The sequence below is a fragment of the Mchenga conophoros genome, linkage group LG12 (assembly GCF_057382185.1).
Source record: "Mchenga conophoros isolate Kocher_MC1m ecotype Shallow Benthic linkage group LG12, M_conophoros_male_GT1.1, whole genome shotgun sequence".
Lineage (NCBI taxonomy): Eukaryota > Metazoa > Chordata > Actinopteri > Cichliformes > Cichlidae > Mchenga > Mchenga conophoros.
The window spans coordinates 24,746,178-24,768,522 of record NC_140537.1 but is presented as its reverse complement, the minus strand read 5'-3'; the positions used below and the strand labels follow the sequence as shown (position 1 = coordinate 24,768,522).

At 40.1% G+C, this 22,345-nt stretch overlaps 2 protein-coding genes across 3 annotated transcripts; both read left to right on the top strand.

Annotated features, from left to right (window-relative positions):
• Nucleotides 1-18: 18 nt before the first annotated feature.
• ercc8 (excision repair cross-complementation group 8) lies at nt 19-15,434 on the top strand. 2 transcript variants are annotated; one of them, XM_085294723.1, is made up of 13 exons: nt 19-227; nt 336-393; nt 845-940; nt 2,211-2,312; nt 2,960-3,083; nt 4,316-4,397; nt 5,099-5,167; nt 5,258-5,324; nt 5,941-6,044; nt 6,721-6,845; nt 12,141-12,338; nt 14,239-14,334; nt 15,088-15,434. In XM_085294723.1, exons 1-13 carry the CDS (start codon nt 176-178, stop codon nt 15,151-15,153), a joined length of 1,239 nt encoding a protein of 412 aa, XP_085150849.1. In that variant the 5' UTR covers nt 19-175; the 3' UTR covers nt 15,154-15,434. The 2 variants fall into 2 exon arrangements, with proteins under 2 accessions (XP_085150849.1, XP_085150850.1); XM_085294724.1 differs by having other exon boundaries at nt 27-393.
• A 597-nt stretch (nt 15,435-16,031) lies between these two features.
• On the top strand, nt 16,032-21,552 carry elovl7a (ELOVL fatty acid elongase 7a). The gene is made up of 8 exons (XM_085294725.1): nt 16,032-16,177; nt 17,928-18,017; nt 18,111-18,301; nt 19,227-19,307; nt 19,408-19,464; nt 19,557-19,662; nt 19,778-19,914; nt 20,020-21,552. The coding sequence occupies exons 2-8, from the start codon at nt 17,954-17,956 to the stop codon at nt 20,266-20,268; spliced, it is 885 nt and encodes a 294-aa protein (XP_085150851.1). The 5' UTR covers nt 16,032-16,177; nt 17,928-17,953; the 3' UTR covers nt 20,269-21,552.
• The last annotated feature ends 793 nt before the right edge of the window (nt 21,553-22,345 follow it).

Here is a 22,345-nt window from a genome sequence, read left to right as displayed (position 1 = left end):
ATCAGACCCACCAATCATCGCATCTGTAGTTGAATGCTTTAGAATCCAACATGGCGGCGACTTGTTTTGAATTCTTGAGAGGCCACTTAAATTTCTTTGAATTATAAGCAATGAATTGTAAAAATATCACGATGGAAGTATTTAAGTTGGGTATTTTTCTATTTCATATCGTGTAATGTTTTACAGGACGTCCCGAGACTTACTTTGGATTAAAACGTCACTACATTGTGGGTAACATGTTAGCTTTTGAACTGTAACGCGGTTTAAATACTGGCTAACTGTTAAAACAGAAAGAAGTTGTCTTCATGTTGAAGCTATGTTGGGCTTTCTGACAGCCAGGCGGGCTGGTCTGGATGACCCTCTGAGACTGAGACGAGCGGAATCAACGAGAAGGTGAGAGAGAAGCTCTTATAAACATAACTAGCAAGAAGAAGTCCACAGCAAGCTTTGGACTAATAAAACTATGAAATCGAAATTATACCGGTACTATATGAACATTATGTAACATAACAAGCATCTTAGTTAATACACATACATGAGGTTTTGTTTATAAATAGTTCTTAACTATTGTTAGCATCATTGCTGTATTACATACGACTCTCGAATATGTGCCAGACTTATTATGTTTTGGAAATTCCCACAAACTGAAAAGTTATTTATTTTAACAAAAGAAAGAAACACTAACTCTAGATTTAAGCGCCTTAGTCTGGGCCATTGTTTGTTAATTCATCTCTAACGTTTTAGAGTTAGTTAACTACTTAGGTTTCAGTTTGCCTTCATACATTTTTACATTATAATATGTGTGACTCACTTAAGAAACCCAGCGATCTCTCTCTTTCCAAAGGGTCCTCGGTCTGCAGTTGAATCCGGACAGAGATGTGGACCGAATCCATGGAAATGGCATTAATACCATTGACATTGAAGCAGTTGAGGGAAGATAGTAAGTCTGAGTAACATAGTAAACAAAGCTTAATCTATCCATTTTCTTAATCACTTATTCAGTTCTTTCATACAAACTCCAGACAGAAAGACCCCCGTTCGGCCAGTGGATTTGAACCCAGACTGTGCCATTCCCATGTCCCATACAGGTTCATAAAATAATTCATTAATATCCCCCCTTGGAATGTTAATTCTTGCAATATTGCAGTGATTGGGATGTTGCATAAAAACAACAAAAAATAAGCTCTATTGGAAAAATCATGCAGAAAAGTAAAATTTATCTGACTAAATAACTTGCTGTCCTGACACAGAGATAAATATCTTAACCATAGGCTGTGAAAGTTGTAATATTTAATTTCTACACACACTACATTGCGATCTTTCGGAGGACAACCTTCACTGCTGCTGATCCCGCTTGAGATCCACCATAAGCTGTCTCTGGACATTTTCATAAAATAGTTGAAATGCCAACTACTCACTGAGGCTTTGACCTTAAACCTTTATGTGTAAAGCAACCTTGGGTTCTCTGTAAAGGTCTGAGAGTTTATTATTATTATTATTCATATTATTATTATTGTGGGTAACTATTGAGGATCAGACCGATACGTAATATCAGATCGGTCCATCTCTACTGTATAGTTTTGAAATGCTGCAGAATCACTGTCAGTGGTTCAATGATAAGTATGTAAGTAAGTAAAATTAATTTATTTTGGCGCTTTTTAAGACAAGAACCAATCCGAGAACTATAGTACTTTACAGAGGCATTACAAAAGATGGTCAAAATACAGACCAGAATAAAGTAAAAACAATACAAAAACATTACCCAAGTGCTTGATGTTTTTTTAATCTGTTTAAGACCTTTGCAGCTGTAAAAATATAGGAAATAAGTCTTAAGATCCCAAAGGGGCAATTTATTTCAGCAAGACAGATTAACATATAAAAGCAATGACAACAAAGCAAAACCCAATAAAGTAGAAGTAAAGATAACAATGTAAGTATATTTACGTCACATTAAACACTCATTTAACCCTTAGATGAAAGAACAATTATTCATAGTATTGAAACGTTCCTGCACTGTGACTTGACTGCTCTGGAAATTCATATTTTTAACAAGTAACCCCAATCTTTGTTAGTTAGTATAGTGAATATGAAGGCAGAAGTCTGGTTTCAGAGGGTGAGCCTGATGATTGAATCTATGTGTGTATATTTTACAAGGTTTGTAAGACAAAGTAAAAAAAAGTATTTCAGATGACATTTTTTCTGCTGTTCAGCATGCTGTCTGGAGGTGCAGACGGAGTAATCGTCATCTATGACCTGGAGAACTTCAGTGGGAAACTACAGTACACCTGCAAGGCAGTCTGCACAGTAGGAAGGTAAATGTTAGCCCATTTACTAATTCCATCCACTAGAGAGTAGCATTTTATTGCGGGCTGTACACACAGTGCTGTCCCCAGCTACCTACAGCTTTTTGTTTTGGCTATAAAATATACACAGAAACTAGAAGAGATCTACCACAGTAAATCTGAAATTAAATAATTAAGATGCAATCAAAACGCAGACCTGGCTGGCTTCACTTTCACTGAAAACTATTGAGGCTTCACCGAAAGCCTTGGAGTCAACTTCCCATCTTTTGCTTGCATAACTGATTAGGAAATAAAGACAGCCTACAGCCATCCATGATACAGGTTTTAAGCAACTTGTTTAGTTGTGTGTGTAAAAATGTCTCTAATTCTTCAGTTCAGTATTTTTATTCATCCGCTTCAGTTTAAGGTTTAAAGTCTGCATTTCAGGTTCATCTTGATTATTTTATTTCAGTTTCAGCTGTCAGAGTTAAGAGCCAAAAATGTGAAAATTGTATCAGCGTCCAAACATTTATAGAACTAACTGTACATGAGAGTTTTTTCTCATTTCTTACAGAAAACATCCTGCGCTATCTGGTTTTGTCAATCCCAAATCAAAAACATGACACATGGCTTTCACCCCATGTTTTATTTTTATTTTTTTTTGTTCTTGTTTTTAGGTCTAGCCGCTATGTCCATAAATTTAGTGTAGAGACAGTCCAGTGGTATCCTTATGACACAGGAATGTTTGTATCCAGTTCCTTTGACAAGACCATGAAAGTCTGGGACACAGAGACATTAAAGGTAAGGCATGTCAACTACTGTATCATCTGGTAATCAAGCCACTAGGTGAAATGGAGACTGACAGCAGAGGTTAGAAAAATGATTGTTTAAGGTCAGCCAGATGAGCAAGAGGAGGTCTTGCAAGGAGTTGTGGCCTTCTCTAAGCTAAATCAGTCATGCTTTTATACATAAGGTAACAGCTGTGGACAGCGAACAGTTAAACACATCTGCCAGCTAAAGGCTCTTGTACTGGCACTGCAAAGCCAGTAGGGGTTGCAGAGAGGCTTAATGCCTAACAAGTTTATTACCTAGCTTAGTTTTGTCAGGCACACCTGCAAAATGTGTGTGAAGTGGCATGAACAAAGATAGAGATACTGGAAGCGTTACAGTGCCACCCAACATAAACTCAGTAATACCAGAGCTAAATCAACACCTCTCTGTGCAGCCTCAATAAATACTGAGTGTTGTATTAAAACTCCACAAAGGTGGGATTTATTGTAGAGCTCACAGAGAGTGTGTTGCATTTCATTATCAAATTCTAATTTATGGCTTCTCCACCCCCACCCCCGCCTTTTGTTCTTTTCATTTTCTCTTCCCCTCGCTTTCTTATTTTCTGCTTCATGCTTTCTAGCTTTCTATGCCACATTGTCCCATATGGCAGGCTCTGAACTGTGCTAGAGTTACACTGGCACCGCAGTTGCTTTAAAAGGTCAGGGAAGGGACAGAAAAGAACCTGTCAACCTTTCACTCGGTTTAACCTGTGTGTTTCTGTCTCTCGCACAAACACACACACAGTTGCATCTATTAAATTCCTAATTGCTCATGGCTGTTTGTCCATTAGTGTGTGTTTTGCATTATTGTGGATGCATTTTTATGCAAACAGAGCTTCCTCTGTGTGTGCAGCCAGTGGTTAAGGCCACGTGGGTGCTGGCGCACACTTACAGATGGAGCACAGAGAGGCTTTTTATGTTTGCTGAAGAATTTGCATTGTAACCGCCACTGGTGCTCAGGCGATCTGCCTTCTGAGCTCTGATCTGCATTGCCCTTTTATTTTTACTTAAAGCTGGGAGCTCTTTCCCTTCACAGAGTGACTTTCTAACACTGTTAAATGTTAAAACTGTGCTTGTATATTTCTATAGATTGTCACTGAGGCAAACATAAGCAAATACACACAGGTCTAAATATGGAGATTGCTGTATTTCTACCATAAGTAACATTTTTCTTTCTCTCCGTCTCCTTCTTTGATTATGCAGCCTGCTGAAGTGTTTCAGTTTGAAGGCAACGTCTACTGTCACCACCTGTCCCCAATTGCCAGGAAGCACAGTCTCATTGCAGGTGCGTGCATGATCCCAGTGAGTTTTTGCTGATCTCAGTGACACAGAGTAAACAAGCTGCACTAGCTGCTTGCATTTCTGTCATTGTGTTTTCAAACTCATTGAACAAAAATCGCAATACTTATCCTGTCACTGCTTTGTCATACTAAGCAAGGTGCTAAGTGCTTTACATGTATGAAGGGGTGGGGTTGGGGTGCATAATTCGGTCAGCAGAAGTGTTCTTGTTTCACTGAGCTGGACCAACAGGTTGTTAATACCTACTGGAGAATGTGTTCTATGTCCTTTACATAACCAGTCCCTTGACACACCTGTTTCTAGTTCAGAGACAATCACAGTGTCAATCTCTTTTATTTTCTTTGGTTCCTAAACAATTCATTCCTCGTTAGAAGTTTTACAGATTCTCGTCAAACTAGTTTTGAGTGAATCCCCTCCCCCTCCCCCAATACCTTCGGTTTTTTCTAGAAAGACACTAACACAAGGGAAACTGTTTTAAGGGAATCTGTTCCTAAACAGCAATATTTACAGTATCATACTCGTTCTCTTAGAACCTCAAATTCCTGTTTTTACCCTGATAACACACCTTTTACACATTGATAACGATAATTGGGGATTTTACATTTTAGAAGGAGTGCCCCTATTCACTATTTACATCATCCTTGTAAGTCTAATCTTTGAACTATGTCTGTGTCTCTGTGTTTCCAGTGGGCACCACAAATCCTAAAATCCAACTGTGTGACCTCAAGTCCGGTTCACGGATTCATATTCTTCAGGGTTAGTTGATCACAGTGCTTTTACTCTGTTCTTTCTGTTCTTTTCATCCACCCACGCAGAAGAAAGAAAGTAACGTATTTGCCATTGCAGGTCACAGAGCAGAGGTCCTGTCTGTGCGGTGGTCACCCAGATACGAGCATATCTTAGCCACTGCCAGGTAAGCTCTCTTTGCCATTCTTGGCTACCCTAGTTTGCCCTCAGAGCCACATCAAAGTGAAACGCCAGCTACAGGACAATCCCCTCTATGTAATTTCCCAGCAGTTCTTGTCATCTCACTTCCCAGCCATCTGGCTACATCACAACCCTGCATCAAGGATAATGGCACCAGAACACTACTAGATAGCACCGTGGCGCTCTAGCAGGCCTGCCAGTTTAGCATATGGTAGATACTGTCCCCACCTGTTTTATGCCACATTAGACCTGCTAATTAACCCACTGGGATCACTGTGCTTCTGTCCCCAAAGAGTGTAAGTGATTTTGAAAACAACTGGCACAGAGACACACACACACACACACACACACACACACACACACACACACACACACACACGTGTATGATATTCTAATATGGAGCAGCGTTTTAATTCCCTACAGAAAACTGACCTTTAAAAACAAACACTAGGGTACACAAACCAGCTCGTCTGTAGTTCATCAGCCTCAGCTTGTATCCTCTTAATGGAATATTTAAACACAAATCATGTTTTTGTTAAGTACCTGAATTTTTAGGGAGCATAGAAAGTAAACAAGTCATTTCCCTGGTTTTCCTTCTTAAGTGCAGACAGCAAGGTGAAAGTATGGGATGTGCGCCGTGCTTCAGGTAGTCTCTTCACTCTGGACCAACACAATGGAGACAAGTCGAAAGCCTCCTCTGAGGCAGGTATTGTTGGCATTTTTCTTTTCATTAAATTTTTTGTCTCATTTTTCCTGAGTGGAGCTGACTTCAAGGAGATCTTGTTGTGTTATTATGTCATTGACAGAGAAACAGTTCTAGTTCAGTACCTCAATACCCCATTTATCCATCTTTCGCCCCATAATGTAGTATTTATTGTACAGTGGTGCTGTATATACAGTTTACATGCAGTAGATAAATGGGAGCTGAGGTGTGTCCTGTCACCAAAATAGTTCAGCGGAAGTCTTTTGGATGGGAGACCTCAGAGCATCAACATGAACCAATCCGATTGCTGATGCTTTAAATTAAAAATACATTTCTAATTTATATGAACCACGACAGCTTTGTTTTCCTCTGAATTGTCATGTCTAATGACTTCCAAGATATTCAGGGTAGTGCTGAGTTTGGCTCACTTGGGAAAAGGTCAACATTCTGCATAAATGGTATCTGTTTTTCCTGTTTGAAGTGCCTTTGCATTCAAACCAGGGGGTCAGAAGTTCAGAGAACAGCCGATTACAATTAAACCAGTTTTTCTGGGAGACATATGGTTTTGATGGACACTAAAAACTTATCATTGATGGATTGTCACTGTATAAGACAAATATTTCTTAAAGTCTTTAGGTGACAAATACACTGCTACCATATCTAATCTGTCTTTAACCAGTAAACACCGCCCATAACGGCAGAGTGAATGGCCTGTGCTTCACTGGTGATGGCCTCTACCTGCTCACTACTGGAACCGATGACCGTATGAGGCTATGGAATAGTGCCACCGGGGAGAATACACTGGTAAGGTGTATGAAGGCTTTGTCCTCACAGCCTGTGTAAAAAAGCACTTCATGTAATGTTGTTACAACAAACCAGTTTGTCTTTTGCTGAACAGAGGCTCAGTCATAATCTAGTCAGGACTATCCTACAACTATATCCTTCCAACCAGTTCCTTAAGGGCTTATCCAGTTTATGGCCATGAAGGGGCCTGAGGCCTGTCCCAGCTTAGCAACATAGTGAGACAGACATTCATGTACTTGCACATCCAGACCAATTTAGCATGTTTTTGAACTGTGGGAAGAAGCTCAAGTACCTGTAGAGAACACACACAGCAAACACAGAGGCTCAAACTGGTCAGTAGATTTGAACCCAGATCCTTCCTGCAGACAGTGACTGCACCACCGTGCTGCCCTGCAGTTCTTTGATGACGCTGATATCAACTGAGCTGTTGAAATTGCAGCTGAGCTTGATAGAAGTAATACTATGCTCAGTTTTAGCTACAAAAGGCCGCATACATGAAGCCTGAAATCCTATCAGTGAGCTAAATAACACAACAAATAGTATATCTGCAGGCTGGGTGCTGATTATCTGATTATATGTTATATCAGTATAATACTGATAAGAATAGGTGTGAGAATTGATGAAATCAATATTGATGACTATTACAAGTGTTCTTGGTTCTTGGCCAGTTGTAGTTACACCATTTAAACAGTTAGAAACATGAAAGGAGTTAACAGATTTTTAGAATTTCAATCCTAGAAGGGTGTGAGTTAGGTTACTATGGTGCCTTCTCTTCAGGGCTTGAACTACCTGAGCAAGAATGCTGCTACACAGGCTTTATAACAGACGCACTTCACAGGCTTTCTTAGTGTACGTTATCCCGGTGAGACTCAGACTTAGTTTTACTAAAATTCAGATTCGTAGATGCTTCAATGCTTAAATTCTAAAAAGAATATTGCCGAAGCATCAAAATACAATATAGTGAAACCCAGGCACCCAGGCAAACAAACAGATTAAACATTTTCTTATTGTAAGTATTAAATGTTCGTTTTTTATAAGCTACTAAAATTCACATAATGTACTTCTGAAAAAAATCTGTTTTTGAATAATTTGCCTTTTTTGTTCTGTTTTACCCAAAATAATTGATCTGCCAGGAACAATGAACTTGTGCCATCAGATTTTTAAACAGGTAAAACAAGTTGACAATCCCTAACTGGTTACCAACGATCAGAAAATGTTAGTGGTTGTAAAAACCAGGTTTACGTGTTAGATCTCACAGCCTCAAAGATTGAATATTCGACTTTTGCTTTTAGTTTTGCCCAGAAGTTAGAGAAATCAGAGCAAAGAAATAGCATAAAATAAAAAAGGCGGATTGTTTTTTGTTTTGTTTTTTTCTTTTCTTTTCTTTTTTTTTTTTTTTGTCTAGACTGAGATAATATGGATACCAGAAAATTGGGTACTTAAAAAAAAGTGTGCTTCCATGCAAAACTTGTGTTGCACATGAGTGACATGTGAAAGGAATGCAGGGCTCGCAAAAGGTTTTTCCAGTCGGGCTACCAAAATCTATCTCAGCCCTGCCCATCGGGCTATCATAGGAAAATATATGTCAATGCTTTTGCATTCTTTCGAAAATGTAGCTGAGTAATTATGTCATTGGCATCGATGAGCCACTGTCAATATGTGACATATTGAAATCGCGTTTGAATTTCCGCTTGTTTTTTGCTTTCACTTTGCGATTGCGCGAACTGTGTGTAGAGAGCGGCAGCACTGATTGGTGAGTGATGATTACTTGCACACCAATTCCTCTGACATCGTCTTATCACTCATTAGCTTACTATTCAAACATGACAAGTGAAATCTCCCACAGCAAGCTTAAACATGTGAGAGGTTGATTGCGCAGAGAATCGCTGAGCGTTACATGTGTAAAAGCAGCAGGATTTAAGCCGGTATTTTAGAGAGATAAGATAAGATAAGATAGAACTTTATTAATCCCTCGGGTGGGTTCCTCTGGGAAATTCGACTTCCAAAAAGCACAGCAACGACCGAAGTTACAGTTACAGAATTGTTTTATATATATATATACACACACACACACACATATATAAATACAGAGACAAATATAAATAAAATATACAAAGGGGATAAATAGAATAAATAGGAATAAAAAATAAAAATACAAGTGAATTGCACATTTCAAGTATTGAGGTCTATTGCACTGTTGACTATTTACAAAAAGTATTGCACAAGGTATTGCACAGTGAGGTGAAGAGGCACTACAGCTTAGTTGTTCCCCCCTCCTTTGTCCTCCTGTTTCCCCTCCCTCTCCCCTCCAGAGAGGAGTTAAACAGTCTGATGGCGTGTGGGACAAAGGAGTTTTTAAGTCTGTTAGTTCTTGTCTTTGGGAGAAGCAACCTGTCACTGAACAGACTCTTCTGGTTGTTAATGGCCGTGTGCAGAGGATGCCCAGCATTGTTCATAATGTCCATCAGTTTCTTTAATGTCCTTTTCTCTGCCACTGTCACCAGAGTGTCCAGCTTCATGCCGACCACAGAGCTAGCCTTCCTGATCAGTTTCTCCAGCCTGGATGAGTCCTTCTTTGCTGTGCTGCTCCCCCAGCACACCACAGCATAGAAAAGTACTCCAGCAACCACCGACTGGTAAAACATCCTCAGGAGCTTCCTGCAGATGTTAAAAGACCTCAGCCTCCTGAGGAAGTACAGTCGGCTTTGGGCTTTTTTATACAGGTGCTCTGTGTTGCATGACCAGTCCAGTTTATTGTCCACCCACAGCCCGAGGTACTTGTACTTGTTGACCACCTCCACCTCCTCCCCCTCTATCTGAACCGGCAGTGGACCTTCTCTGGACCTCCCGAAGTCCACAACCAGTTCCTTAGTCTTTGAGGTGTTGAGTTGCAGGTGGTTTGTGTGACTCCATGCGACAAAGTTCCTCACCAGACTTCTGTACTCCTCTTCCTGATCATCCCAGATACACCCCATGATGGCCGTGTCATCTGCAAACTTCTGAATGTGGCATAATTCAGAGTTGTAGCAGAAGTCAGAGGTGTACAGGGTGAAGAGAAGAGGGGACAGCACAGTTCCCTGTGGTGCTCCTGTGCTGCTGACCACAGTGTCAGACGTGATGTCCTTCAGCCTGACGTACTGTGGTCTGTCGGTGAGGTAGTCGGAGATCCAAGCCACCAGGCAGGGGTCCACCTCCATCCTGTTCAGTTTTTCTTGAAGCATACAGGGCCGGATGGTATTAAAGGCACTGGAAAAGTCAAGAAACAGGATCCTGACCGTGCCTTTTCCCCCATCCAGGTGTGAGTGGGCTCTGTGTAGGAGGTACAGGATGGCATCCTCCACTCCGACACCCGCCTTGTATGCAAACTGTAGTGAGTCCTGGGCATGTTGTACCTGTGGTCGGAGGAAGTTGAGGAAGAGCCGCTCTAGAGTCTTCATAAGATGTGACGTCAGTGCCACCGGTCGGAAGTCATTCAGCTCATTGGGCCGGTTCTTTTTGGGGACCGGGACGATGCAGGATGTCTTCCATAGGGCGGGCACTCTCCCCAGTCGCAGACTGAGGTTGAAGACTCGTTGTAGCGGCTCCCCAAGTTCAGCAGCACACGCCTTTAGCATCCTAGGACACACCTTGTCTGGGCCTGCTGCCTTTCTGGGGCGAAGCTTCCTCAGTTGCCTCCTGACCTGATCCACTGTGACACTGGGAGATGTTTGGGAGGAGGGGAGGGGGGGAGATGTCTTGCTGCTGAGAGAGGGATTGGAGGAGGGGGGTGTCATGGTGTCAGGAAGGGGGGGGGGGGGTTCTGCTCAGCCAAATAAGACAGGGTGAAGAAGGGACAGCCAAAGAAAAGCTTACCACAAAACGGAAAAGTTATGACAAATCAGACTATGAGGCAAAAAAAAGCGTAGCTTTTTTGGTTTCATGGACAAAAGAATTTCTGTGGCTGGAATATGACGAACTAAATAACATGATGTTCTGCCAGGTGTGTTGTGAGTTTCATTCAATTTCTGAGTCGACAAGCGCCTTTGTTACTGGGACCAGTAATTTTAAGAAAGACCCCATCAGAACCCATGAGAAATGCAAGGAATGCATTATTTCCCAGTCTGCAATATCTTTCCCAGAACAAACAGCAATTGCAAAAAACATACTAAAAATGAACCAAGCACGAGAAGAAGTCCTGAAAAAGCTGTTTAGAACAGCGTACTATGTTGCAAAGAGTGAACTACCTTTGGCAAAATTTAGCAGTCTTTGCAAACTTCAAAAAGCAAATGTCCTAGATCTTGGTTCCACTTACCTCTTACCAGTGACTCCAGTGGAAATGTCAGATTCAGGATCTGACACAGACTGATTCATGTTCTACACAGTTCTTACAAGTTCATAGAAATTTCTGTTCAGTGAGAACCAAGTATTTGAGTTGATGATTGGAATCTTTATACAGTTGTTGTGATTTGTATTTTAAAAATTTTTTGATTAATTTTTGTTTCCGTTACAATATTAAACATTAAAGCATAATATTGTAACGGAAACAAAACATAAAAAAATTGCTCCCTTTTTTATTCGGGCTACTTAAATTTATTTTGGGCTACCAAAAACTGTAGAGTGCCGGCCCGAAGGGCTTCCAGGGATTTAGAAATTTTGCGAGCCTTGGAATGTGTTACCTCATTCGGCCTGTTTCACAGATGCATAGGAAAAATACAAGTTATTCTCTGCCTTCAAGTTCACATAGCTGCCCTATTTAAAGTTCTGTTTGTCTTCATTTTGGAAACTCTACCAAGTCTTGAAAAATAGTGACACACTTAAAAAAAAAAAAAAAATCTAGCATCTTTTGCAAGAACAAGGATATCAAACAAAAACAGTGTCAAATAATTGAAATAAAATGCGATCAGTTATAAAAGCCTCACGATATGAGTGAGTTTTATACTGATAAATGAAATAGTTAAATAATTTAGACCAAAAAGCAATACAGAAGAGTCTGCTGGAAATGCCATGATATATAAAGCCTTTAAAGGAATTGTGTCCAAGTTTTATGTCCACAGTTAAGCTTTAGAAGCCTTTAAATATTAGTGTCTTTTAATGGGCTCTTTGGATAATCTTATTTTCATTTTCATGAATTAATTGAAGTTTTTTTTTGTCAAATGAAAGTGCAGAAAATTTCTAATCTTCCAGAATGTTTTGCAACATCTTGGCATTCGATTAAAAATGGCTTAATCCTTATGCAGAAAATGCCTGAGGTTTATGTTTGGACTTTTTATTCGGATGTCATCTGAACCGTGTGCCCCTTCACTCGTTATCCCTCAGGTAAATTATGGGAAGGTCTGCAACGAGAGTCGGAAAAGGCTACAGTTCACAGTGTCACGTGGCTGCAGCCCAGAGTTTGTGTTTGTGCCATGCGGCAGCTCTGTTGCAGTGTACACCCTTCACACGGGAGAGCTGGTCACCATGCTTAGGGGTCACTATAACAGTGTGGACTGTTGTGAGTTCCACCCAGACTACCAGGTGAGTCCATCTGATTTATCACCTCACAGTCAAGAGTGGTTTGTCCCCCGCATGCTTACAGTAACCCTGCTGGATTCTCTCTGTTCCTCATCTTTTTGTTTTATTTCATCAGCTCTGCAGTAGTACCTGTAAGTAATCTGCAGTCACCATGGTACTCTCAAATGAGTTACTTCCTGCGGATAGATAACAGGGTAGAGTCAATACTGACTTCCATAAATGCAAATGCAGGTGCTTCTTATGTGAAACTCAGGTTTGTGCTCATAGCCTCTTTACCATGTGTGAAAATTAATGCCATCACATTTATCTCTGCTTTATCAGATCTAGGAGCAAAACAGTGCAGTCTGTCTTACTGTTGTTTTCCTGTTGCCTTGTAAAACGCTCTGCTTGTGTTGACAGAATTGGAAGCAGTTAGTTCCATGTGACATTTGTGCTTTATCACAGCCATTTCGACTAAATAAATTCTTGACTCTTTAGTCGTCAGTGCTACCAGATATGTTGCAAAAGCTTTTTCTTTCATTTGTGCCTCAATGAATTACCTAATCGAGGCAATGAGTGAATGAGTCATGTTAAAATCTGTGTATATGGACATATGTGCTAACCGACAGGCAACAGGTGATTCAGGATTACTTCACAGGTGTCACAAGTCCAAAATGTGATAGAATCATCGACTGTATATACAGAAAAGTTATGCATCTTAAAAAGTGAACCCATTACTTTTTTCTTAAGGCAAGCAGGAAGTGACACCGCTGGTTGCCAGAAGAAAACAACCATACTCCTATCTTGCAGTGGTGGTGCAGTTGTTCTCTCCTCTCTTTACAGTGCTATTAAAGCAGTGTACACTCTAGTGTAGGCCTATGTTGTGACTGACGAGTCACTTCCTTGTTAGCATGCAACGTTGTCGCTTTCTCAGATAAATTCACTCTCCCACTCAAGTCAAAATGGGACTTCATAATCAATGGGTGAAGTCATGGTGGCTATTGTCATCTTTTCTGTACACTGTGCCTGAGACGAAACATGTAAATGGGAGAATAAATGTACAGTTATTGATTATATGATACTTTTCAATATAATATTGATAAGAATAGGTGTAATATGTGTCAAAGTTCATGCAGGCTCATCAAACTTGGACAATGGAAGACTTGAAAATGCTGTCTGTACTAATGACTTCTTTGTGATATTTGGATTGTAGGATCACAACTTGGTTTAACAACATGAAAGCGTGGATGCAATAATCTAGAGCTACTGGTTTCCCTGCCTATTCTTTGTGATTCCAGTAACTATATTCTATTTTTATTAAATAAGTATTAATTGCAAGATTATTCTTCAGATAGGTTGTATTCATTTTATTTTAAGAGTAATATTTTAGTGAAAACAGTGCTTGTTTTCATTCAAGATGGTGTTTTTTTGTTTAGTACTTCAGTTATGTATTTCTACTCCAGTGTTCCTTAATTAATTTAAATCCTAGTTATGTTTATTTAGCCAGTCCTTTGTGCTGAGAAACAGCCTATTATGTATCGGCACAAATGGAGAAGGCCGTCTAACCCGTGCACTCCTTATTAGGAGTTGCTGCATCCGGTGACATCGATTTTCTGTGTTTGACAGTTATAAGAATGCAGTTTGGCAGCTTGTCACTCTGAAGAGTCACAGGAAGGGACACCTTGTTCTGAAAACGTTTTATGCTTCCTGTATGATATAATGACCCGCAGTCATTAAACTGTCCCCTGTGACATCACCTGTTGTACATGGACAGTTTTAAGTGTGTTCATTACTTTGCTTTTGGTACCAGTTATGCTTGTTGACACTGGTTTTCTCCCCGCACTGATGTCATTGGAAGTACTTTGAGGTTTGCTGAAAAGGTCGATGTGTACATTATTGTCCCTGTTGTTTGTGCTGTATGTAGGAGGTGTACAGTGGAGGTAAAGACTGTAACATTCTAGCATGGGTCCCTGTCCTCCGTCCCTCAGATGTGGAGGAAGACTCAGACCATGAAGTAAAGGTAAAGGTCATAACAACAGGAAACAATAGTAGATGGAAGAATCTGAAAAATTATGGAATCCAAATGCTGTTGAACTTTGCTTCCACCACTGAAAAAAAATAAAACAATATAATTATAATAACAACAATAATAACTGCTATGCATGAGTCAAAATTTTTTAGTGTTTCAAAATTTCAGTTTAGATATTCCAGAGTTTCAACTTTGAGACAAAAGTTGAAATTTTGACATAACAACCCAAAATATTTGGAGATAATTCAAAATTTTGTCGTGGCTCTACCTGCCTTGTTTTTCAGTGGTGAAGAAGAGCTTCCATAAAGTGCCCTTGATGATATAACAGATTTGATCTTTCTTCTTTTTGCTTTTGTAGGGTTGTTTTTTGTACAGAAAGGCCATGAATGTTACATCATCATACCCAGTGCAAACAATAATGATTATAGTCTGCAAACCTCTTTTAATCTTCATATATATAAATATATATGTTTTTAAGCTAATCTTCAATAATTGTGGTCATTTACTATAAATGAACGTCCTCTGATTTGGACCTTTCTGGATTTTTTGTTTTTCCTTCCAGAAACGAGATCATAGATAAGCACGTGTCATCTGAAGAATTTAACTTATGAAACTTCAGTGTTATCTTCATGTTAATAAATAATGTTTACATAGTTGTCTATCACACTTGATGGGAACTGCAGATACTTGTATTTTTTCTTTCTTTATTGTGCAAACTGAGTTAAATGTTTTGGTCTCTCACAGGGTGCTGCTGGCCAGTCTTCGGTGAACCCTGCCTTTCAGGATGCGTGGAGCAGTGATGAAGACTAACGCTGGATTTGTTTTGAGCATGTGGACAACATTTAATGTCTGATTATTCACAATTACTGTAAAACAAATGCTCCAAAAGCCTTAAAACTTAAACGTGTTAACAACGGTATGACTTTGTAAATGTTTTTGTACGTTTGATAAATCATTGTTACTTTTTTTATTTTTTATTTAAACATGTAAAACCAAAATGGTCCTTAATTAGTATTTTCAGTAAGTCTCTTTTAGTCTTAGGCAGTATCTGCTATTGTTAAAGGAAGCTGAATAAATACTTACTGTCACAATGCTGATACTACATTTACATTATTGAAATGAAACCTTTACCTAGACATCTGCAGGCCATTTAAAAAGGTGTGGTTTCAGTCTACACCTGATTTTTAAAAGACTTTACCCATATTGCTTACATGGGAGTAACCAGGTGGCATTCAAAAACACAGATTGTCCTGTTGTCATTACTAAAAAAATTTGCATTTGTTGTGCCGTCAGGGCTTAGTAAAGAAGCGATGGCGAAACCTTTGTTGGACACACCCCCTACAAGTTTTACACATTGGTTTTATTGACATATAAACATTTAAGACATCACTGTCATAAACATTAGGGATAATTGTCCGTCTGCTTTATTAAAATCAGAGGAAATGCCACTGTTATTGTGATTATAGTGGAAAATTACAATTTAGCAGTTTTCCAACTGAAACAAATGATTAATTACGTGTCAAGATAGACATGTATCATTGTTAAAAAATGTCACGTCGCTTCGGATGAGCCATTGCTCAAGAATTAAACTGGGTCCAGTTGAACCACAACTGCTCCAATCAGCGAGCGCGGGGGGCGTGGCGTGAGGCAGAACCCCGCCTCCGGCTCGCCGGCATAAGGTAGCGAGCAGCGCGTGCGCTGTTAGCGAGTGACAGGAGAGCGAAGCGTACACCTGTAGGAGGGCTGCAGGTGGAAACGGGAATTTGGATAGCAACGATTCGGCGGTTGAAGGGGGATTGTCGTTGAGTTTCAGCTGCCGTGGCGCTGAGGGCTGGTGAGTTTTCTTTCTAATGGGGGTAAAAATACAAAGACGGGAAGGATGTAAAAACACCGGCGCAACGACCATAAACCTGCCCGTGATTACTGAAACATTTCTGGTCACTGTGACACGCATGATGGCTGCTTTTGTTTTCTGAAAAAAGACGAAAAAACCTAAACTTTCCACCTGGATACTGTAAATCTTCAGCTTATAGATATAGAATGTTAAGTATAGGCCATACATTGATGAACGTTTTTATACAGCACATTTTAAACTTGCTGTGATGCTTAAAACGAAGTGGCTGTCTACTAAGTTCATCTTAAGTTTTTGTTTGTTTTTTCTTAATTGACAACTAAATCCCAGTCTGGGTTTAGTACTGTCGCTCACTCTGTGGCACATAATATGAATATTAAATATTTTATTTCGTGGTCTATAAAAAGCTAATAATTGAGGGTGGTAGCCACCTCCTACCTGAAAGTACATTTCTGTCTTAGTAACCTGCGGAAGTTGAGGAGCCACGCCATGGGAGTAGCAGCTTTCACATCATCATCTCTGACTATAACGTTAATTGGCGTGTCAAGGCTTGCCGTGTCTTGATTAGTGAGGAGAATCCAGACGGCCATGCCTTTTATCACTTTAGCCAGTTAGGCTCCTGTGTCACACAGGTAGACACACCTCGAAAACCTGTCATGTAGGGTTAGGTTCCACAGCAGACGAGGGATGATGTGTTTTACGTGTTGCTTTCGCAAATGTATTGCTCTTTCTTCACAAACTACAACAATACTGTAGGCTAACCTGTTGGTTTGTGCTCTACAGTTGCTTCACTTCTGCTTTGTCTGCATGACGGATTGAGCCATTTCCCTTTGGCAAACTTTATATAGTATCACAGAGGTTAAAACCTGTCTGATCACTCACTGCTTACCTTCACTTGGTTCAGCACTAGTCCTGAATCCATTGTATAGATGGGGTGTTTTCACTCATCAGGAACAGTTTTTAAATAAGGTTCAGTGTCATAAAAGCAACAGCGCCCAGTATCTGCATGTAGATTACTGTCAACAAAGCCTACTAAGAGTCTGTGTGACGTGGACTATGTTGAAGTTGGGTTTTGATTCATTACTGAATGAATTCTGGTCACACAGTGGCTTGTTTTTTGACGAGAGAGAGGGGCTGCTACTCATTGTACTCCCATCACACTCTCGCTTTGTCTGCCTCAGAAGGGCAGCCAAGAATAGCTGAGTGGCCTTTTTCTTTTTTCTTTTTCTTTCCTCCCTCAAACAGTCCAGTCTTTGAGACTTTGTAGTTGACTGTAGTTCAGTGTGCCCTAACCCGAACTGTAACGGCAACATGGTTCATGATTTTTGATTTTGAACATGCGTTAAAGTTTCATCCTGCGATAATGCATCTTGAGGAATTTGTCTCAGTGAGCAGTCCTGTTGCACTTGTTTTTCCTTCTCCCTCCCCCTAGACAAACCATTCCAGTTCCTCCTCTGTGCTTTTTGTATAAAACATTCAAGAGGTAGTAACAATTGCCACCATTAATGGCTCTTTCTTTTTTTTTTAAATTAAAAAAATATCTGTTTTACAATTATTTTATTATTTTTGTTTAGTAAAGTCTTCATACATATTCAAAAGCCCCTACATACATGGGTTGAAGTTGCTAGATACAAATATCACCGAGCCTGCTTCTGTGCTCTGCTTTTCATCCAAATACCACTGAACTTGTAGTCTAAACTGACACTGTGACCTTTGCCTCTGCTCCTTCTAGGTGAAGTACAAGCAGCTTGTCTGAAAATGGAGTTTGGAAGCATAAAGTCCACTGTTGGGCTGATTTATGATGAGTTCATGCAAAATGCAGGTGAGTCTTTGCCCAAAACTAACTCTGTGCTATCACTTTTGGTTTTCTGTCTGCATATTTTTTTCAAACCCCTCTACATGTTTTTTTTTGCAGATACACGGACGGAGAATTGGCTGCTCATGTCGTCTCCTATCCCCCAAACCATCATCATCACAGCATACATTTACTTTGTGACATCACTGGGGCCTCGAATCATGGAGAATCGCAAAGCCTTTGACCTCAAAGGAGTTCTTGTAGTCTACAATTTCAGCGTGGTGGCCCTGTCACTCTACATGTGCTATGAGGTGAGTCCACATACTATTTTTTTTTTTTTTTTTTTTTTTTTTTTTTTTTTTTTTTTTTTTTTTTTTTAACCTCAGTTGGTGCTGACGGGTATTTTAAAAGTGAAATCCTTTCCTGGAAGGTTTTGCACTCCATACCGTACAGGGAGTGAACGTCTTGCATTGCTTCAAATTGCTATGACACATGCCCTCTTGTGAAATACACTTTTTTCTTTTTTCTTTTTTTTCTTCTCCCCTTCATGGACTGGTTATTTGAGGTTAAACCAGATCAGCAGGTGTCATTTCCTTATTAAAATGCTTTGTATTCAGCAAATGCTTCTCTGGTCCCACATAACTTTGGTTTCACTGCTTTCCAATGAGCCATGAATGAACCTGAGTGACAGAATTTATTTTTACACCAGAGATTGGATATATTCAGGTAAACTTGAAGGAAAACATTACAGCATTGGGTTGATGGAGGACAACCTCTAATTTGTAAATTACTTGCACTGAATGTTCAGCCACAGACGCGCTGCTGTTTGTGTTCATGTCTGTTTGGAAAGCTGTGATTTGCAGCTAGATTTAATTGTAGACATGTGGTGTGCCGTTTGGGTGGAGCAGGTGATGCAAGTCAAGAAATTAACCTGCAGACATGTGATTCAGCAGCATGATTTGAGTTACAGTGAAGGTGAAAAGGAAGTAAGAAGAGATGAGAAATAAGTGGATGAAATGGTTTGGCAGAATTAGAAATTCCAACTGCATGTCCTGGAATAGGGTTTGGTTTGGGTGGTGTACACTAGCAGAACTGCTTTTGTTTCTATTTGTATGAAAAATCTGTTTTTAAATGAAAAGGTGGTGGAAAGTGAATGACGTGAGAAGCTGATACATGGAACTTTCCTGCTTGTCTTGTTTGTTCATGTAACCGAAACTTCCACCATTTGTGTCATAGTTTGTGATGTCAGGATGGGGAACCGGATATTCCTTCCGCTGCGACTTGGTGGACTACTCTGACTCGCCACAAGGCCTGAGGGTAAGTCACTATTAAGTTCAGATGAGCTGATTACAAACGAGTAGTTCAAGGTTTTGACGTATGTGGGTCTGGCGCTAAAGTTTTCTCACTTCTCCTCCAGATGGCAGCAACGTGCTGGCTTTACTACTTCTCAAAGTTCATTGAGATGTTAGACACAGTAAGTGGGGGGGGAAAGTTGCATACCTATGTCTTTGTAATATCCACCCAGGCCTCACCCAGTTTATTTTAAAGCACTGCATCTCTTTTCAGATTTTCTTTGTGCTGAGGAAAAAGAACAGCCAGGTGACTTTCCTTCATGTCTACCATCACTCCATCATGCCATTCACCTGGTGGTTTGGTGTCCGCTTTTCTGCAGGTAAAAACCACCACCTCCTCTTCTTCGATGTACAAGCAACCTTCATTCATGACAGTATATGAACTCCTTGACATTTTCTTTCGCAATGCCATGCCTCATCCACTCCCTGTTACAGGTGGACTGGGAACATTCCACGCCCTGCTAAATTGTGTCGTTCACGTAATCATGTACACATACTATGGGCTGACTGCCATGGGACCCAAATACCAGAAGTACCTGTGGTGGAAGAAGTACCTCACAACCATCCAGCTGGTATGTCAAATGGCTTTTTATATTTATTTTTGCTCTTCTTTACAAAGACCTGGGTTAAACTTTGGCACTATAAGTCAACCACTATATTCTTTATTTGCTTTGTAGATTCAGTTTGTTATGGTGACCAGCCACATCTCCCAGTATTTCTTCATAAAGGACTGCCCATACCAGTTCCCAATCTTCGTCTACATCATCGGCCTGTACGGGCTGATTTTCTTGTTTCTCTTCCTCAACTTCTGGTACCATGCCTACACCAAGGGCAAGAGACTGCCAAAGGTCCTTCAGGCTCAGACATGGTCGCACCACACCAACGGCGTCATGAATGGAAATGCCAATCATGACAAGGATGAGTGACGCAGCAGCTTCTCAGGGGTTTGGGGTTGAGTAAAATAAGGAAACTACTGTGGTAGTCTGAGATGCAAACCCAGTTCGTCTGGACTTTATATATATTTTTTGATAACTCCTTTACTTACAAACTGCAAAAGACAATCTTTAAATTATAAGCGAAACTATATTTAAGGTTACTGAACCAAACCAAAAGGTTTAGCTTTTCTGATTTCTACTTAAGGTAAGGCCAAAGTTCTCCCACAGATGTCGACACTTAAGAAATTAATAAAATAAAGTCTTAGAAACTGACCACCTGCTCTACAGGGCTCTTCCAGTGAGAGCCTGAGCTGTACAGGAATACTGGCTTCCTCACAAAGCTTCTAAAACAGATCTTTTTTCTTTTTTTACCCTTTTTATTCAGATTTGATCTTACTTCTCAATATACTTTTTTTTATTATTATTTAAAGACTGTGCACTGAAATCAAGGGTTGTTTATTTCACTCTACCTAAAAGAACAACTGTTTAGAAGCCACGCGTCCTGTTTTTCAGGTCTTTGTTCAAAGGGCTACAAGCAAGCACAACCGGGTTTAGGTGTTTGAGAGCGCACGTCCACTCCTTTGCTGCTTGATTCACAGCTGCTGCTCGTGGTGTAGACATTCATTGAAAATGCAGTCTTTAAACGGCATCAGTTTTCACTTCTGACTTGAGTCTCCTATGAACCGTTGCTGTGACACATGCCGGGGAGGGCAGACTTAAGTTCTTGTAGGATCCAGAGCAGAGCTCTAGTGAGTTTTTGCTGCTTCCTTGCAGAGACATAATGCAAAAATTAAGACTATTACAAGACTTGCACAATATGCACAACTTAGCCATTCAGTTGGAAGATATGAGCAGCTTTGCTTGACTGCTACGCTTCATGTGTTGAAATTCTGTTAAGCTAACGGGGTCTTCACATAGCTGGAGTTAGCTTTTTTTGGATGTAATTCTTGAATAGTTTTTGTATGTTATGATGACCTTTTAACCTTAAGTGAATATAACACTCTGCGTCTCTGGTGACTGAGGACACAGGATTGAGATTTGTGTGGAAAGATTTACACTTGTTTTGTTTTGTTTTTTTGTTTGTTTGTTTGTTTTGTTTTAATTCTTTTTTTCCCCATTTGCAAATGCACAACACAAAATATTTACAGATATGTAATGGCTTTTTCCCCAGACCCCGCCTTGTATTAATGGAGAAAAATGCAACAAAAAATGAAATGTTTATATTGTATTTTATATGTATTTATATAAATAAATGATGGACTTCAGAAAATGTAATCTTGCTTTCGGCCTGTTATTTCAACTCTGGATATTTGATACTTTTGACAACTTCATAGATGCAACGCCATTAACAGGCTAATGTCCCGTTTGACTGTTTCAGATGAGCGAGTTGGCCTTAATTAGGTAGATGGATGCCATCGAGACAAGACTGCATTTACAGTTATTAAACATTGTTTTAAGGACAAACCCCAGTGTAGATTCTCTCCACACTGACTGTGAAATTGCTTTGACCAGATTGTAATGAGCAGTTGTCACCAGCAGGGAGTGCTGTTTAACTGACGTTGCTCATGGCCTGTTTGTTTTAATCAGAATCAGAAAGGGGTTTATTGCCAAATGTTGAGCAGGTTTACAACATTAGGAAATTGCTGCGGTGCTTCAGTGCAAACATAGTGTCATAAATAGTACTTAAATAGACATGAAAAAAAATAAAAGTAGGGATAAGAATTAAAAGTGCTACGTAGAAAGATATGTGCATGAGATATACATGAGATATATACATGAGAATAAGAATTAAGAGTGCTACGTTGAAAGATATATATACATGAGTGCAGGTGGTGATCAGTGCCAAACATGGAATGATGCAGTGACACAGCGTAGGGTCATGTGTTAGTGGCGGGAACAGTCATATGGTTATTGTTCATGTGTCCAACAGCAGAGGGGAAGAAACTGTTCTTATGGCGAGAGGTTCTGGTGCGAATGGACCGGAGCCTCCTGCCTGAGGGGAGCAGGTCAAACAGACTGTGTCCAGGGTGAGAAGGGTCAGCTGAGATCCGAGCTGCACGCCGCAGTG